Genomic DNA, 13,309 nt, shown 5'->3' with positions numbered 1-13,309 from the left:
GTGGTGTCACTGGAAGGAAAATGTTCCTGTATTGGTGGTGTCACTGGAAGGCAAAAATGTCCCTGCATCTGTGTAGTTACTGAAAGTCCAAATGTTCCTGTGTCCAAAGTGTGACTGAAAGGAAAAAATGTCCCTATGTCTGAGGTATCACTGGAAGGAAAAATACCCCTGCATCTGTGGTGTCACTGGAAAGAAAACAAATACCCCTGCACCTGTGGTGTTACATTGGCTGAATGATTTTGTGGCATTTTCTGAAGAAATATTTTCTAGGCAAAAAAAGATTTCAATGTATTGGAGTATGAGTTAAGATGGAAATCCCAAGAGAGAATCAGTGAGATGCTATCTATTCAGAGCGGTATTCCAACATAACCAATCAGAATGAACCTTTTTCTGACATAAATACTAAAGTGTATGGATGTACATTATGTAGCCCCCTGTTCCTAAAAATGGGGCTATGGTGTAAATTTTGTTTTTGGCTGAGCTGTAAACAGCTCAGAATTGATTGTATATTTGATTCTGTTCTAAACTTGGCTGGGTTGTGCATTTCCCACTGTTGCCAGAAGGTGTCACTTGTACCACGGGACAGTGTGAGAATTACAACTAGGTTGAGCTGTAATGAATATTATTTTTTCCGGAAACAGCCAAGTAGGAGGTTCCAGGCCTCTATGCATTCTGGGAAGGGGTATTTATTGGAGAGATGCCATGTGCTCTAGTCAGTTCTTACCTCAGGGCCCTTCTGGCCTGAGGATATGCTGCTGCAGGTTCTGCAGTAGGCCCAGAAGCCTGTCTAGGGCCTACTAATCCTGAGGTGATCCTTAGGCTGCCTTGCCTATGTGGAAGGAGCCAAGACAAGCTGAGGAGATCCAGGGGAGGACCTTTGCCGGAGAGAGCCAGGATGAAGGCTGGTCTCCCAGGAGGGCCTGGTAACTCGTTTGGAAGAGGCACCTATATCTAAACTACCCTTACAGTACTGCCGGGTCGGCTGAAAGGTTCTGGTACTGTCAAGCTGTTCTACAATCTAATCAAGGTAACTTGTTCCTGGCTGCTAAGTTTGTGAGAGAGACTTATCTAGGAGTTTTGCTGGCTGCTAAGTCTGTGAGAGAGGCTTATCCAGACATCTTACTGGTTGCTAGGTCTGTGTGAGAGACCTACCCAGGTGTTCAAGATCTGCTAAAAGAAAGCTGTTTTGTTCTTTGGATTCAAGGAGTCTGTAAGTGATCTGCTAAAAAGGTATCTGAAACCCCCCCCCCAACCCTTTCTCCTAGTACTTTTCTCAAGTTCTAATTAAAGCATTTAAAAATACCTAAAGTGACTGGCGCCTAAATTCTGTTCAATTTCCCATTATAGCCATAGCCCTGGGGTGAATGTAAGCTTGCCTCCTGCCCCTGGAGGTACCTTCCTGCTCCCAGTAGACCCAGGGGGGCGCTACAAGTATATACACAAATTCTCTTTTTGTATGTTTGATGATCTTGTAGGAAGCAGAAAGCTTTAGTCAGCTTATCCGTGTGTTCTTGTGTGTGTTCTCTAAGCAAGGTGCATACCCTAACATTTACTTGCAGTGCACACTGGCTCCAGCAGGGTATGCAATTGATATCATTGTGTTAAGGATGTTTAATACCTAAACAATTAGAAGCTTGGAGGGGGGTTGGTTATACATGCATGGAGTTATTTTCTAGCACAGGGTCTTCCCTCCTGGGCTTTTTACCTGTAAAGATGCAAGTATAACACCTGTCCTGTTCATAGGCATTGGGCCTAAGGATTTGGAGTACTGCAATGATCTCCCCTCCTGGGAGGAATCCTTAAAAATACTGACTGCCATGAAGTGCTACATTGAGCCTAGAGGAAGCAAACTGCAGTTGTCCCCCACAATGTTGATGGTGAGTGATTGATTGAGTGGGAAAGTAACACTGGAACCTTTCTAAGTTGTACGGACTTGAGCAGTGGCGAAGCTAGACATTCTTTCATTCGGGGTAAAGTCTCGGGGCCCCCCCTTCTGAAAAGGATGGTGTCAATAGAGCAGAGGCTGGTGTCAGTAGGGCAGTGGACAGTGTCAGTAGTTTTTAATTTTTATTATTTTATTACTTTGTACAAAACATGGAAAATCTACTAACAGAGCACATTTTTTTACTGAGAACCTGAAATATGACAGAAACTCCTAATATAATCTTTTTTTCAATCAACTATTTTTTTATTGGGTTTTTTACACATTATACAACAAGAAAAAAAAAAGAAGAGCACTTATGACATTTCCATCACCTAATGCCACCCAACAGTGTAAAAAAAAAAAAAAGAAGAAGAAAACATATCCCTTCCCTATCTGCGTTCATCAGACCCTATTTCAGTTCCCTCCTTCACATTATTCCAAGATGGTACATATTTTATTTATATTCATTTCGCTCCAGTATTATATTTCTTTATTAGTTTCCCATATCACTATTCTACTCATCTGATTGCTCAAGCAGATTAGACACTAACCACCAATGCCGGATCTTTTCACATTTCTTAGGACATCTACTATGTTTGTAAGTTAGTTCCTCTTGTCTTAAATTAAGATTAGTTGCTTTAATCCATTGATCTGTCATTGGTGGACAGTTTGATATCAATTTTTGCAAAATAAGTTTATGTGCCATATGCATAGTTCTCAGCCATATCACGTGCACTTAAACAGAGGGAGTATCTTCCGGTATAACCCCCAGCAATGCTATTTTTGGATCAGGCTGTACTTGTGTAGAGCACAAGGAATTCAAAATATCAAATATGGTCTCCCAGTAGCGATGCAATTCAGGGCATCGCCACAGCATATGTATAAGTGTACCTGTGCCATTTGTACATCTTGGGCAGTTGGGTGTAATTGCTTTACCCCAGGAATACAGTTTTAAAGGAGTGTAGTGAGCTCTATGGGATGATAAATAGTTGAGACAAACACTGTGCGGAGGATAAGGATACCTTAATCACTTGCTGCCCGCCATATAGCAGAATGATGGTGGCAAAGTGGTTGTGATATCCTGACCAGACATCATATGACGTGCCCAGGATAACACAGCCGGTGCGAAGGATGCATCGCGGCTATCGGAGGTGCGGTGTGCTCCGATCGTGGTATGAAGCCTCTGACAGAGGCTTCTTACCACGTGATCAGCTGTGACCAATCACAGCTGATCATCGCGTGAACCAGGAAGTGCCAGTAAACAGCTTTCCTCGGTTCATGCTGGCAGGGAGAGCCGATCGGCGGCTCTCCCTGTCAGAGGGGGGGGTCTGTGCTGATAATCAGCACACTGATTATCAGCACAGCCCTCATCAAAAGGTGCCCATCAGCTGCCAATCAGTGCCCAACACCTGCCAGCCTGTCCCCATAATAACCGTCTGTCAGTGCCCATAACAGTGTCAATCAGTGCCCAAAAAAGTGCCAGTCAGCGCTCCATTAGTAAAGGCTGTCAGTGCCAATCAGTGCCACTCAGTAATGCCTGTCAGTAGCTCCTCATCAGTGCTGCCTATCCAGTGCCACCTATCAGTGCCCATCAGTGCCATCTATCAGTACCACCTATCAGTGCCCATGTTTTTTTTTTTTTTAATTGTTGGTCTTTTTTAGTTTATAGTGCAAAAATTAAAAACTGCAGAGGTGATCAAATACCACCAAAAGAAAGCTCTATTTGTGGGAAGAAAAAATTTGTTTGGGTACAGTGCTGCATGTACGCGCAATTGTCATTACAATTGCGACAGTGCTGAAAGCTAAAAATTGTCCTGGGCGGGAAAGGGGGAAAGTGCCTGGTATGGAAGTGGTTACATTTTTCAAAGGTTGCCCCCATTCCCCATCACTAAGTGTCTCTAGATTTCTAGTGGTAACTGCCAGAGCTAAGATTGATGAAGGATTATATTTTAATAAAAATGTCTTTGCTTGGCTCTGCAAGGCATGCCGTAACTGTAAAAATTGAAAGAATAATTTATTGGACAACTGATATTTCACTGCTAATTTATCAAATGATTGCAAAACATCATTATCCTAAAGTTGGCTTAGAAACAGAATACCTGCCTTTTTCCACAAATCAAAACTTTTAAGTTTCGTCACTTCAGGCAGTTGTGGATTATTCCATATGGGCATATATTGTGTATAACCTTCATACTGAGTATCTTGTTGAACAGTGGTCCAAATCCTATGTATCAAATAGAATGTAGGATATCTACGTTTATTATAAAAATGGTAAGAAAATATTGACTGCCCTAGTGAATTTATTGGCAATTGGGAGAATATATTTTTTGTATGGGATCCTCACAATCTATAGTATTCCATCCATTTATTTGCTGTAGTTGGGGTGCCAGATAATAAGACCTGGCATTAGGGACAACCAAACCTCCTTCATCCTTAGGCAGCTGCAAAGTTTCCAAACTAATTCTAGGATGTTCATATCTCCATATAAGATCTCTAAACAGGGTAACTATTTGTTTGAAGAATTTCCGTGGGGCAGTTATGTAACAAATATAATAATTGTGGCATCCAAATCATCTTTATCAGATTGGCTCTACCTATTATTGTTAAAGGCAATTTACTCCAAATTTTCCCCACTTGCCCTAGCCGCCTAATATAATGTAAGAGAGGAAGAGGCGGTGGAGGGAGAGAGAGAAGAAGTAGGAGAGATAGGAATAGGAGGGAAAGAGAGAGATGAATAAAGGGGAGAAAGAGGAGGGGGAGAGATGAGAGGAGAGGAAGAGAGGTAAGAAAGGGAGTGTAAAAGAGGGGTGGGAGATGGGGTGTAGGGGGGTTAGAGAGGTGGTGAGAGAGAAAGAGAGAGGTGAGGGGGCAGAGGGGAGGTGAGAGAGAAAGAGAGGGGGTAAGAGAGCGAGAGAGAGGAAGGTGAGAGAGGGGGTGAGGGAGAGGATGTAAGAGAGAGAGAGGGGGTGAGAGAAATGGGGGGTGAGATAGAGAGGTGGGATGAGAGAGAGGGTGGGTGAGAGAGAGGGGGGTAACAGAGAGGATATAGAAAGAGGGCGGGGAGAGAGAAGGGGTGAGAGGGGGGAGAGAAAGAGGCCGGGGAGAGAGAGGGGGTGAGAGAGATGGGGTGGGAGAGAGATAGAGAGAAAGGGGGGTGAGAGAGAGGGGAAATGAGAGGGAGGGAGTCAGAGGGAGAGGAGAGGTGAAAGAATGGGGGTGAGAGGGAGAGGGGGTCGAGGGAGAAGAGAGGGGGCAGAGAGAGAGGGGGTTGAGGAAGGAGAGAAGGAGCTGAGAGAGAGGAGTGAGAGAGAAAGGGGGTGAGGGAGAGAGAGGGGGTGAGAGAGAGAGAGGGGGTGGGAGAGAGAGAAAGAAAGGGGATGGAAGAGGGAGGTGAGAGAGAGGGGGGTGAGAGAGAGGGGGACAGAGGGAGAGGAGAGGTGAGAGAATGGGGGTGAGAGGGAGAGGGGGTGAGGGAGAAGAGAGGCGAGAAAGAGAGAGAGAGAGGTGGGAGAGAGAGAGAGAGAGAGAGAGAGAGAGAGAGAGAGAGAGAGAGAGAGAGAGAGAGAGAGAGAGAGAGGTGGGAGAGAGGAGGGGACTCCCCTATCCCCTCATACTACACCAGGAGACCACCCCCCCAAAATTACAGCTTTTAGATGCCTGTCCTGATGCCTATAATGTACCTGGATGCTATCAACAGGGTTATCTGATAACTGCATCATCTTTAGTGAAGGAGTCAGTGCTTTGTTATGTCATCTAATATCACAGTCTAATTTTACCTTACCGCTGCCCGCCAGTTCCCCTTCACCATCTATAATCAAAACAGCGCTCCTCCAGCACATGAGATGGGATTGCTCTTAAAAGGCATTATCTGTACACACACACAGTTTGATTACAGCCCCCTACCCACATTTCCTGCTACAATGAGCAATCCTTGGAGGAGATAGGGGGCGGTAATCAAACTATGTGTGCGTACAGATGAGGCCTTTTAAGAGCAATCCCATCTCATGTGATGGAAGAGCGCTGTTCTGATAGGAGAAGAGAGCCTGGAGAGCCCAACCAACACAGCACACCTCCTCTCAGCTCTCTTCACTCTGCCACTTCTTCTCTCAATGCCCCAGGATGCTGCTCCCTTGTCCTGGCTCTGAGTGCGGGCGGGGGTGGAGAGAGATCAGCAGCCACTTATATAGCATCCAAGGAAGGGCTGGACGGGGCCATGTCTGTGTGTCTCCCTCCAGCAGATGAAAGCTGTCGGGAGGGAGAGGGAGTAGACCGGCTTTCAGTTGCAGAAGAGATCAGTACAGGGCATCGTTCTGCATTTGTGCCTCCCCGCCCCACCGAGCCCCCTACAGGAGTACCCCCCTGTTGGTCTTGTCCTCCGCTCCTATCCTTTTCTCCCCTCACCCTCCCACCAGGCAGTGCCCGAAGTCTGCCCCTGTCTACAAGTTCTAAGCAAACCCAAAAACAGCTTCACAAGCGGCATCTGACAGAAAAAAGCAGACGGAGAGAGAACACAGTCCTCACTACCTCTGGCTCTCTCCTCCTGGCTCCCAGCGCTGGGCTGACAGGAGAAGTGATACCACTGTCACTGCTCCTGTCAGCAGCGCCCCTCTCAATGTGGCACCCCGGGCAGGCCCCCCTAGTTTCGGCCCTTGACTTGAGGACTAAGACCGAGATACCACTAGAACCTCAGTTGTCAGGGAGTCACATTTTAAGTGCCAGCCAGTATAGCCCTATGACATAGGAACTCAAAAAATTTGAAAGACACCCAGAAGACTAAGGACTATGCTTATGTAGAAACCTACGGCTATCTTGTGCTCCCTCCACCCTGCCGCCCATTCTTCATGCACGTGTGCAAAAAAACTACAAAAAACTTAATTAAAGTGACTGGTGCCCATCATTTTGAACATGCTGAGACATAAATCACTTCCTAAGATGAATGTGCCTGGGACCTTATTGCCAAGTAAGTGGGCATAGAACATTCACAATGTAGTTGCTGGTGAGCTAAAGATCAGTATTTAGGCATATTTATTTAAAGTGCTTCATCCCAGCATTACACGTGTATATGTGCTAGGACCTTTTATAATGAAAAAAAAAAAAGACTGGATGAGATTTTCACAGCTAACACAAAAATATCAGTTATAATTCTTAAAGGCTAATATAGGAAATATTTGACCAGGAATCTGATCCAACTATCTTGAGGGGCCAAGAAGGATTTTTTTTTCCCTCTATGAGTTCAGGTGGATATGTTGCCACTTACTTTTCCTGGTATTATAAAACATATGAGAAGTCTTTTAAAATATAAAAATCAGCACATAAACCATAAATATACATTAAAAAAAGACATTTACCTGAATTTCTCCTCCTGGTTAAAATTATGGTAAAAAGTGAAGGTGTTGTCTTTAATGACATCTGACCATGTCTTGTGAAATGTCTCTCTGTTAGATTTTAAGTAGTTGAGAAGATCACCATAGGGGCAGTATTCAAAAATGAGATACAATGGACCTGCAAAATGGATGGATACAAAGACAAAAAGTCATGTGCACTGATATCAAAGCAAAATATAGAACATGTAACCTGCGTATGTTATATAAACAGCAAAGGTTTGGGTGGCAGTAGTCCATATACAGTATAAGTATATGTAGCACCCTTTAGTGTGTTACTAGTGTGAGGGTAGGTAAAACATAGTTTGGCTCATAGTTAAGCATGAGTCATGCAATCTGGGCCAGGGTTTATTTGTGTTTAGGCTGGATGACTCATGCAGACAAGTCTCTGGTGCCTCCCCCTGGGTCTGGAAGTTTGGAGAAACTTCTAGAGGTTAGTGGGCGGAGGCCAGGAGGATTGATCTGCATACTTTGAGGAGTTTGGCCAATCCCCAGGCAGTGGGCCTGGCATGGGACTAAGCCAACCCTTAAATATGGATTAGTCATGCTGGCAAGGAGAGTCCGATGGAAGATGGAGTCAGTGGGAGCAAGGAGGACAGTGTGGGTACTACAGCATGGTCAGGGACCTACAAGGGGAAAGACTTCCACATGTAGCAGGTCTCTCTGGAAGATAAAAATAGTGGTGTGTTTAAATTTTTCTTAACCTCGCCCTGGGAGAACTCTGGAGCAGTTGGGTTAGACTGGGGAAGAGTCAGTCGGGCAGACTGGTGAAGAAGCAGCCAGGTGGGCTGGCATTTCCTGCAGTTGGTAGAGCTGGGACCAGTGTCTACAAGGGAGTTGGAGGTACTCTAGGATGCAGTTTACAACACTTTGTGCTACTTCCTTAAGGGACTGAGAGTTCCTAGTCTCTAAGGGGCTGTTGCATATTTTCACTTAGAAACTGTCAATGTCTGGGAGTGAAGAACCCAATCTGGAATTGTACATAGGGAGGATGTTGTCCCTGGTTTTCATTGCTATCAAGTTGGGCATCCCATAATTCCTATTCCCCATCCAAGTTATTACCTCATAATAAAAAATAAAAACCAAGCTCAAAGACTGTTCCTTGTGTGTGGAGAAAGTGTGGAAGTTACTGGCCGTGCAGGAGTGGGGGTAGTGCTTCATATAAAACATTGAAAGAAATAGACGTTTACCTGATGTGGTACATGCTCCCAGCAAATTCACTATATTTTCACTATGTCCAATCTGAGTCATCATTTTTAGCTCTGACATTAAGGCCTCTTTTTCTGAAGTATCAGGATTTTCTGAAATAAAAAGATTGATAAATACATTCACAAAAAGCTGTATTGCTGCAAGGACACTTTAGGCACCTACATGCAGGTGAGGGTTAGCTACTTACCACCTTGAAATCAGAAATGAGGAACCTATAGTACATGTTTACTACTTATAAAAGTCTTATGGAAGACTGCATTCTCATAATGTTTCATTAATGAAGGCACTGCCTGTTTTTTTAATATTCTAAAGTAACTTAAAGGAACATTTCATTTGCTGCTGAGCTGGCATTCAGCACATCTTCATGGAACAATATATACACAATTATCACATGCAGATATTGCCATAATGTGCTAGTATTCACCACATACAAGCACATTAGGGCAGACTTACCTTTAAAACAAAGTCCTCCAGTGCTGCATTGTCACCACTGTTAGAGCTCCCATCTTCGCTCTTTCCTAATCTAAGGGTGCTCTGGTTCGGTTACGTGATCTCCCCAAAGGCTGGCTTCAGGGGAGAAGAGAGAGCAACGGCAATTGCTGCAGGGTGCCAGGGCTGTGACGTTACTCATAGACTTACTATGGGGCATCCATTGTCTGCTGTCCCTCCTCTCCCTTGAAGCTGGCGCTGGGAGCTGATCTTGTGTTTGGGCCGGAGCACTCTTAGATTAAGTAAGTATACACATCTTTCCTTTACAGGGTAGTTAGTATGGGGCTTTGAATAAGGGTTGGAGTAGATTTAAGTGTAGATAGGTTTAGACTGGACTTCAACTTTAAACAAACAAGCAACCTCAAACTATAACATTTCTGCCACCATGCTTCACAGTTGTCATGAATTTCTTCCCCTGAGATGTTTCATAGTCTTCAGTTTGCGGCAAACAAGTGTAGCGCTCACCCCCAGAGGGGCCACTGGAAATAGATAGGTTTTCCAAGTAGTACAAAGGCTGTCAGTCCAAGCACAGTTCCACCCACGCCAACAATACAGGCTCAGTCTGGGGAGGGTGTCTTTTTAGAATTTATTGCTGAGTAAATTGGAACAGTAGCAATGAATTGGAGGAAAAACTTCTAGCACAAATCCTTATAGTAGCTGGCACACAAAAAAGACCCAACCAGGTCTTACAATGTCCCAGGAGCAGTCTGCCACCCAGCCTCCACGGGTAGATTTTTAGTGAGGGAGGTACAGGGTCCTTCTCCAGACCAGGACTTCAGAACAATTCGCTCCCGAAAAATACACTAGCAATCTCCTCCAGGCCCTCAGCTCCCTGTGAGGCCCAGACTGCTATTTCTTGTCTCTCTAGTTATCTCCCAGTGGGCAGCAGCCCCAGGGGAAGCAGGTGGGAGAAATCGAATACCCAGCTAAGAATCCCTGACAAGACGAAAACAGCTGATTACTGCTCCACTAACTGCAGGGAAGCAAAACTTAAATAAAAAATTATATATATATATATATATATATATATATATATATATATATATATATATATATATATATATATATAGATAGATAGATAGATAGATAGATAGATAGATAGATAGAGAGAGAGAGAGAGAGAGAGCAATAACTCACGGTGGAGCTGCTGGTTTAAGCGGGTCTGTTACCTTCACTCTGCTTCCCTCTGTTTCACCGGCACTGGGTCTAGGGTTCCGTTGAGTTTACCTCTGCTTTATTAAACAAACGACTTAGGAAATAGCAGGAAAGAGGTGTAAAGGAAACTCGCAGAAGAAACTCAAATACCCTCTTGTAGGGTTCTCTTGACAAATGTCCTGGTAGAATTCAGATACTATATGGAATGCGCTCCCCTCATGGGACACACTCCTTGCTCGTCTGGATAGGCCTCTCTCACTGGTCTAGCAGCCAGCACGCAGCACGAATCAAAGTCTCTGCCACAGACTTGTTTGGGAATAAAACCCGTACGATCCTCTGCCACAGGATGTATCAGATTTTCTGTAGTGAACGTCAGTCACAGTGCTTGAACCTTTAAGCCAACCCGACAACACTATGCTGTATAGTTACTTTCGGATGCGTCCTCCAACCGAGTCACCAGGCCCCTCTATAGACCAGCATGCTGCGTGATCCCTCCAAGACGGGTCCTCCCCTGGGATCTCCTCGGTTGTCCAGCTTCGTCACACAGGACTGACAGCTCAGGACCATTCCATGCCACGGTGGTAGGCCCCAGACAAGCCTCTGGAATCACCCCTGCGCCGTAGTATCGTGGGCCTCCGGAGTGGAGGACCACGAGGTAGCTCCTTAACGCATACCTGTCGGCCAGGAGGGCCAGCAGGTGGCTGAAAAAGGAACCCCAAAATATGGCGTCTGTCCCATAAATACCCTCGCCCAGAATGCAACTCGTAGGACCACCTCCACCGAGTTGTCTCCGGGACAGAAGAGCATCCATACGCTTCGACACATTGCCTTTCCAACACTAACCAGTGATAACAGCGACACCCACCGGTCAGCACGGAAACACACACAACGTCAGCCAAGCTGGAACAGAGGCAAACTTTACCTTCCTAACGCACAATTTACTAAATTTACCTAACGTGCGGTAGATTGCAAATCTACCAGCGCTACATATATATGTATATATATATTTAAAATATAGAGCCTAGCAGCCCAACTAAAGGAGGGAGCTACACAGGGCTACTGTTACTGTGACCAAACAACTCTACTTTTGATTGATAAGTTTTCAGCACATTGTTCCAGAAGGCCTGGTATTTTCCCATATGTTCAATGGCAAACTGCAGTCTTGCTCTAATGTTCTTTTGAACAGCGAAGGCTTTTTCTAAAACAACTCTCATGAAGGTTGAATCAGTGCAATCTCTTTGTTATTGTAGATGCATCCACCCTTTGCAATTGCTGCAAGAGTTACCTATTTTTGGGAATCTTAGAGACTTTTTTTTACCATCAAAGGGTCAGTTCTTGGGTTGCATTTGCCAGTCCTAGACACATCTAATGTACAACACTTGAATATTATTTTCCTTACAATGGAATGATTAATTTAATTTGGTGATCTTTTTAAATCCCTTACCGGCTCATAGGCATCCACAACTTTCTTTCTGAGGTCCTTAGAGAGCCGTGTTGATCTTGGCATGATGACACCACAAATGTCAATAGCCAATAGAACACCAGACATGTCTAAAATTTAAAAAGGATTGGTTCCATCTGCATACTCCCTAAGGAGGTTCTAATCATTGGCACCTAATCTGCAAATCAGGAAGAAGTGTTAAATGTAGGGGTTTACTTACTTTTTCCGTATGACAAATCAGAATTTTTGTTTTTTATGTCACCTTTATTTGTCATGTGTTCATGTACAGGTATATCACCTTCATCTGTAGGCACTATTTAAATCAAGATCTAATATTTGTCTGTTCAAAAAGGTTGAAAAAGGCAATCATTTTCATGGTTAAAAACAAAAGGAGAGAGGAAAGTGCATCTATTCAATGCAGTATGGCCCCTTTCAGACAGGGTTTCCGATCAGGTCCGTCTGTCAGTTTTTCAGGCGGATCTGATCGGATGCTCCATTCACCCCATGGAGAGGCGGATGTCAGTGGTTGACACCTGCTGCTATCCGATCCAAACCTGTCTGTGAAATCCAGAGGGATGGTGACCCTATTTTCCATCCGTCTGGTGGATCGGATCAGATGAAAACGGATAGGCAGCCTGTTTTCATCTGATCCCCCCATAGAGGAGAGCAGGGCTCTGAAAGGTCCGTCTCAGCACAGTGAGCAGAGACGGACCTGTCATCCGCCTACTGAGCATAGCAGAGTCCACCAAGCGGACAAGCCCATGTGAAAGGACCCGAAAACACTTTAACAACTGAAAAAACAATGTAGCTGTTGCACTCACTCAGTCCCCTGTCAATCATAGCGCTTTGTTTGTGGCCACATCTGACAGAGATAAAACTGACACGCGGGCTAGCGGTGCAGTGCTATGTGATACAGTCCTTTCCTTCACTTCAGAGTTATTGTCAGACTGGGCTAGAATGGTGAACACCTACACCTGTCAGAATTCAACACTACAGCTTCCTACTGACAGGGCCTGGTGTTCCGTCAGATATGGTAACCCATCACATTTGGCTACCCGCTGGAGTGCGCATGCGCGACGCCGCCATATGCGTTCTAACACTGTTGTATGACACCACTTTGCCACAGGGCCCCTCGCGGGCTCGCTTCGCTCGGCATAATTATAATCTAACTCTATGTCCACTTGGATGGTGGGGCTTGAACCTGGACTCAGGGGTGTGGCCACAAAATTCTGCGCAAGCGCAGATCGCCACAGTGTTGGAACGCATATGGCAGCGTCGCGCATGCGCAGTCAAGCGGGTAGCCAAATGTGATGGGTCGCCATATGTGACGAAACACCGGTAGTCAGCTGAACCATGTATCATCCAATGGTAATAATGTCATTTTCATTAAAGTTGTATTATTATAATGAGCCGCATGTTATGAAATGTCATGATGCATTTTACTGTGATTGTTTAATCATAGGGATCTGGTATACAGTTGGGAAATATGTTGTCTTTATATGAGCCAGAGGTATCAATAAGACAGCTTTGTATTTTTCATGTCATGTAGATAAATATTCAAGTCCAACTGTCGAATACAGCTTTATAGATTATGTGCAGCACTAAATAAAAACATGCCCATGTACACAAACCTCTCTGGAAAATTAAAAAAAAAAGAATATAGTTTCCTTTTCCTAGAGCACCTCTACTTATGTCAGACTGGCTGTTTTA

At 44.7% G+C, this 13,309-nt stretch overlaps 1 protein-coding gene across 5 annotated transcripts in view; it reads right to left on the bottom strand.

Annotated features, from left to right (window-relative positions):
* FLT3 (fms related receptor tyrosine kinase 3) overlaps positions 1 to 13,309 on the bottom strand; it is a 179,473-nt gene that overhangs the window by 16,168 nt on the left and 149,996 nt on the right. For all 5 annotated transcript variants that reach the window (XR_012241492.1, XM_073613376.1, XM_073613372.1 and 2 more), the window contains 2 exons: positions 8,496 to 8,606; positions 7,273 to 7,426 (listed from right to left, as the gene is read on the bottom strand). Coding sequence is in view for 4 of the 5 variants with exons in the window: in XM_073613376.1 (XP_073469477.1) it covers positions 7,273 to 7,426; positions 8,496 to 8,606 (265 nt within the window). In the remaining variant the exon portion in view is untranslated. The remainder of the gene's footprint in view (positions 1 to 7,272; positions 7,427 to 8,495; positions 8,607 to 13,309) is intronic.

The sequence above is a fragment of the Aquarana catesbeiana genome, linkage group LG02 (genome assembly GCF_042186555.1).
Source record: "Aquarana catesbeiana isolate 2022-GZ linkage group LG02, ASM4218655v1, whole genome shotgun sequence".
Taxonomy (NCBI): domain Eukaryota; kingdom Metazoa; phylum Chordata; class Amphibia; order Anura; family Ranidae; genus Aquarana; species Aquarana catesbeiana.
This window is presented reverse-complemented; position numbering and strand designations above follow the sequence as displayed.